This window comes from Micromesistius poutassou (assembly GCF_964030765.1).
Source record: "Micromesistius poutassou genome assembly, contig: SUPER_1_unloc_1, whole genome shotgun sequence".
NCBI lineage: Eukaryota > Metazoa > Chordata > Actinopteri > Gadiformes > Gadidae > Micromesistius > Micromesistius poutassou.
Window position 1 is genome coordinate 341,679 of NW_028180643.1, and position 6,000 is coordinate 347,678.

A 6,000-nucleotide genomic window follows, 5' to 3' on the forward strand; every position below is an offset into this window, starting at 1 on the left:
CGTAATCAGCCCGATGGGGTACACCTGGCCGGAGGGAGGAAGAGACCTGGGGGACATCTTAAAGGGTGGCCGAGGACTCACTCGGGGGCGAGCAGGAACGACGAGCACGGAGGAAGACCGTCGACATACCGCCATACTCGAGTCTCACGGAGGCCATAGTATATATAGTGAATTTCCTGTTCACTACTTCATTTTGTGAATAAACGCCGATTTCGGCTGAACCTGGAATCGTGGTGTGGTATTTGCCGTGAGAATACAGACATTTGTGAACTGGGTTGCCACAACACACCTCAACAACAATGTTATGAATATATCAACAACAATGTTATGAATACATAAACAACAACGTTATGAATACATCAACAACAAGCATCTCTTCTTGGATCCAGAACTTACCAAAGACAAGCAGCTCAGCGGTGTGATTGGCCTTGCCAGCGCTGTTGCTCACCATGCAGAAGACCGTGTTCACGCCATATTTCACACCTCTGACGAAGAGGAAACTCCTCTCCACCCAGGCCTCTGATTGGTCGTCTGTGCCGTTCCTCTCCAGGGGCCTGCCGTTGTGGAGCCACTCGATGGTGGGCTCTGGCGTGCCACTAGCATTGCAGGTGTAGCGGGCTGTTTGGCCCACAGGCAATCGGTGGGTAGAGGAGTGGAACTTTGTGATGCTGGGGGCCTCCTCCTCCTCCGTGGGCATCACTGAACCAGAAGAAACCAGGAGGAGGGGAGTGAACGTTGTACAACACGTATCTAGAGATGCACCATCAGACACTCCCTTCACTCTCTCCTAATACCTGTCCACTGGAGGGCGACCCAGAAGATTCTGAGCCAGTTTTCTCACCTGCCTTTTCCTACATGATTGAATATGACAGCAGTATCTACAAAGAGTTCCCAGGGAAGGGATGACACTCCAGCTCAGAGATAAATGAGTCGGGGGCGGAGCTTGTGGAGGAGCAGGGCAGGCGATTGCCATAAGAGACCTAGGTGGTCGCCTAGGGCGGCAAATGTGTGGGTGGTGCCCTCTAGTGGCGCCCTTAATTAATTTAATTTAATTAAACAAGCAAAATAAAACATGTTTATTAAACATGATCCTCCTAGGGCACCCCCCAGCCACACATTTACTTATTAGATTTACTTGATGATTTTTGTAAATCATTTTCCTATAAGTGTGTGTGTGTGTGTGTGTGTGGGGGGGGGGGGCAAGTTATGTCAAGCAAGCTTGACATACATAATATTGATTCTCAAAATGAAGAGCTCTAAACCCTCTGGTGCACAGGGATGAAAACGCAAAAAAGAAGAAAAGAAAGCCCAGTATAGAGGTAATTGACCTCAGCCATTATAGTGTCAAACTAAATAGTATTGTGCATCACCTAATATTGCTGCCACTCAGCTATCACTAACTAGCGACTGTTAACCTACTTTGCTAGCTTGCTACGTATTACTAGCTAACATAACTTCACTGATAACCTACATGAGTGTAAATGTCAAACGAACAGTGTTTTTTTAATTGGCCAGATGAACACCTGATCCTTCATGTTACCTCTCTCTTAACTTGTTAGTAGGTACAACTAGTACTATTGTTGCTGTTTTTGCCATTAGGAAATCTAGATGAATCAAATTCTAATTCTCTGAATAGAAATGCCAGATACAACTGTTCAACTATAATTTGAGATAGGCAAAGAACGTCTCTCTTTTAATTTTGTAGTGGTACATACAGTATCCATAATAGCACTTTTGTTTGTAGTTTGAGTGTATAGTTAATCCAGTTCATGGGTCATAAACTGGCACACATAAAAGTGTCCTTACAGTGTGCTTAAGAGCTTTTGAACAGTTTATGGTGTTCATCGATTGTCATAATCTGTTAAATATCCTTGAACATTCTTTGTAGCATTTTTGTGTGTGCAATTTATTAGACTTGATCCTTTTTGCTTATTTGCTAATAGTTAATTTCATGTAAAATATTATTGAGCATCTTTAATTTATGTATGGAGGTTGTTTATGTATGTTTATGTGTTTATGTATGTATATAAGTTATTTAAAATAATTAAAAAGTAAATGTTCTAAAACTTTTCAGTTTGTTGTCCATGCATCACACATTGTTTAATTGCAACAGCTATAAGTGGGTGAAAAAGCTGCTAAGCAAAGTAAAGATGAATCACTTAATATGTGTCTTCAGTGATATTCATTATAGTAATGTAAATTAACAGGGCAACGCTCCGCTCGCTATGGGAACGGGGGGGGGGGGGGGCTCAAAACTCAATCTCACCTAGGGCTACCAAAGGGCTACAACCGGCCCTGTGGAGGAGAACGCAAAACCTTTACCAGCTCAAATTTAAACTAGTGCAAGCAAACGCAGAAAAATAAGCTACGTAAGTGCTAGAGATGCGCAGACAAAGTAAGAGTATATTGTTTCATATTTTAAACTGTTTAATATATGCAGGTGATTTGCGGTTAATTAAAATGAACCTCTTACTATCAGCTATTTATTGTATGCCATCCTAATTATCTCAGACAAGTTTTGTGTGAAGACCACAATCAAAATCGGTCCATCTTTGCCTTTCGTTGAACTGTAACCCTCACTTAATTGAGCGCATAACAAAGACAAGCTCCTCTTGCTCTACTGCTCCCCCTGCTGGAGGAGGAAACTAACAACACCTGCAGTACCACCGTGCTGCCAGAAGGGGGACATCCTTTATTTATTTATTTTTGGTTAGTAGTTCAACACTGTTTATGCTCTGTTAGCCTGATAACACAAAAAAATATATTATTAGTAAGGAGGGATGTTCAAACATAAATCACAAAAGCCAAGAGTATTTTTGAATGAAATTACATGATTGAATAACATAACTTCTATAAAACCCTCACCAAGTTCATCCATTATGTGCTCTCTCCCCTCCGTCCAAGGTGTCGCTGAGTCTAGGACAGGACAGAAGAGAACAGAAGAAATTAGCTCCAAAACCAAATGACATTGTCTCAAACATCACAGGACCCACAGCCAACCAAACACAAAGTCCATCCCCCCTGAAAGAAAACATAAATTTACAATTAATATTCATACTAATTATTATCATTATCATTTTATTATAATAATAAAGTATTATTGTTTTTATTATTATTATTGTAACTATTATTATTATTATTAGGTGCCAAGCACAAAGTGCGAGGCAACCTATTGTAATCGTTAGTTTTATTATTATTATTCCGACACGTTTGACTTACACAGCCTAAACTGCTCGCACACTTTTTATGAAATTTATTGCAACTGTAGAGGTTGACCCAAGATTAACAGACAACAAATATTACACTGATTGGACCAAAGGTGGCGCTATACCAACTGTCCAAAAATGCAAACTTTGCATTTAGCATATCTCGTAACCTACACTCATGAAACTTTGTTCACACATGCATATCCTTATGCTGAACAAATATGCCTCAAGAACCTTTGACTTCCAGTTTCCAGATTTGCCGCCATTTTGAATGTAGTTAAAAACTGTAAATTGCCTAAGGATCCCAGGTTTTTTGACGTTGACAGAAATCCTTTAGCCCATACCATCTATGGACCATTATCTTCAATCTGACATAAAGATTAGTCTGTACAATAAAGTTTAAAGCACCCATGATCCATTGACTTCTAAAAGGGGCGTGGTTTAAACCGCAAAATTAGTTAATTGCTCATATCAACATCAAGTTGGACGCCTATGATGTTGACTCCAATATAATAGTTGTTCAGAATCAAATTTTGAACAAGTTAAAGTCGACATATTTTCAAATAGGGCGTGGCATCGAAATGGGCGTGGCCTGTCACTAAAATCGCCACGGTTCATAGACGCAATGTTTTATTTGAGCGGGACCAACTTAGTGGCTGTTGGGGCCCAAATTTCCAACTGCTCAAGTAAAATTAAGTTGATTGACAAAACAACATGGCCGCCAGAGGCTCAAAATCGTCAAATTTTAACAAACTTCCACTCTGCGGAGACCGTAATAGTTATGAATATGAAATTCACAGGACACGTGTAGACTGGTGCCTGTAGCTCACATACCAAAAATCGTGTTTGTCATGTTTGTAGCGCCCCCTACAGGATCTTTAAAGAGCAGCCCCTGCGCCACGTTTCACCAATATGTATGAAACTCGGTAGGCACATATAACGTGCCATGACCTACAGAAAAGCCTCTTGGACCCATGCCCACAGGAAGTCAGCTATTTTCATTTTCACTCTCGGCGGTCATTTTCACTTTTTCGCCTTGTATTTGAATGAACTCCTCCTAGGGAATTTATCGGATCTGCTTCAAAATTGGTCAAAAAATTGTGCTGAATGAACGCTGTACAATTTGTGACTGTACGTTGAAGGGAGTGTCCGTGGCGTGACATCAAAGTTGGCCATTTTGAATTCCGTGGTCTTGTATTTGAATGAACAAACTCCTAGGGAATTCATCAGATCTGCTTCAAAACTGGACAGTACACTTGAATAATGTTACTGAATGAATGCCGTGCTATTTGTGACTGTACGTTGAAGGGCGTGTCCGTGGCGTGCCATCAAAGTTGGCCATTTTGGGTTAGGTTATAGGTTAGGTTAGGTTATACTTAATGGTTAGGGTTAGGGTTAGGTTTATGGTCTGCGTCATGGTCTTAATGGTTAGGGTTAGGTTATGGTTAGGGTTAGGATTAGGTTAGGGTTAGGTTATGGTTAGGGTTAGTCTATGGGCTTAATGGTTAGGGTTAGGATTAGGTTTGATGGTTTATTGGTCGGTAGGGTTAGGGTTAGGTTTGATGGTTTATTGGTCGGCTTATGCTTGGCACCTTAAATGCTGCTCGCAGCTTTAATTATTATTATTATTATTATTACTAATAATAATAATAATAGCAATAATAACATTTATATTTTTTATATATATATATATATATTTATATTTATACTTCTTTTATTTATACTATATTTATACTATATATATTTATATTTATACTTCTATTATTATTTTAATTGTATTCAGGATGATATGATTTAGACTCACTGAACGGCATGGCGATTAGGAGAATACTCATCAGTCCGAAGATCAGAAAGACAATGTTGCAGGACTTCAGAGCTGTTCAGGAATAGGACACACACACACCCACACCCACACACACACACACCTATATGTATTCATACTGCATGGCTATAATTCACAGTCCAGACAGTTTCCCTACGGACTGCAGAATCCCCCCCGTCTTGAAGAAACATCTGAAGACCTCTAGTGAGAACAGCTCAGTAAGTGATGACTGGTACTGTGGCTCTCATGTTGAATTAAGAACACACTTAAGCAAAACAAGTACTGGTCTCTTGCATTCTTGTTATTGTTCCCTGATTATTTACATATAAGCACACATACAGTTATACAGTAACACATTCGTACACAGACAGTAATACAGTAATACATAAACATAATACATGAAAATATTTATTTTAAATGCTCAAAAAAGGGCATCTACCAAATCTTCTCTGGCTGGTCTCCCTCCGGTCCAAAGATGTGTCCTCAGGTTCCTCAGAGAGTCCAGGGTACGGTTCAGAGATGGTGTCCATGGTTTCTCTCTGACTGCTTCTACTGTTTCTGCTCTCAGGATTCAGCTCTGCTATATCAGCTGGAAAAACCATGTCACGTGTTTTAATTCTGACCTATCATCAGCTTGCAATCTGATTTCATCAGTGTCAGGAAATGTTTTTCTTCTAATCTTATCAGTTGCCATCATTTCACAAACAGACTCACAGACACAAACACACACACCACATTATTTTTCATATCATCTGAAGATACAACATATATCTCATAAATATACAACATATATCGTAAAAAGATCTAACAGAATTTATATAAAGATACAACATAAATCATATAAAGATACAACATATCATATATAGATACAACAACATGTATCACAAAGATAAACATACAGAGGTAGAATACAGCAGGTAGCATAGTGGACATATCAGGGAGTGGTCAAGCAGTACTCTAGAAGGTAGTGGA

General features: G+C 39.6%; 1 protein-coding gene across 2 annotated transcripts in view; it reads right to left on the minus strand.

Annotated features, from left to right (window-relative positions):
- The window catches only part of LOC311338027 (tripartite motif-containing protein 16-like), a 102,012-nt gene extending 96,400 nt beyond the window's left edge, over window positions 1–5,612 (minus strand). For both annotated transcript variants that reach the window (XM_084488946.1, XM_084488947.1), the window contains exons 1-4: window positions 5,468–5,612; window positions 5,011–5,082; window positions 2,866–2,916; window positions 397–699 (exon numbers count right to left, since the gene is read on the minus strand). In XM_084488946.1, coding sequence (XP_084345072.1) covers window positions 397–699; window positions 2,866–2,916; window positions 5,011–5,082; window positions 5,468–5,558 — 517 coding nt within the window. In that variant the 5' untranslated portion in view covers window positions 5,559–5,612. The remainder of the gene's footprint in view (window positions 1–396; window positions 700–2,865; window positions 2,917–5,010; window positions 5,083–5,467) is intronic.
- Window positions 5,613–6,000: the final 388 nt, after the last annotated feature.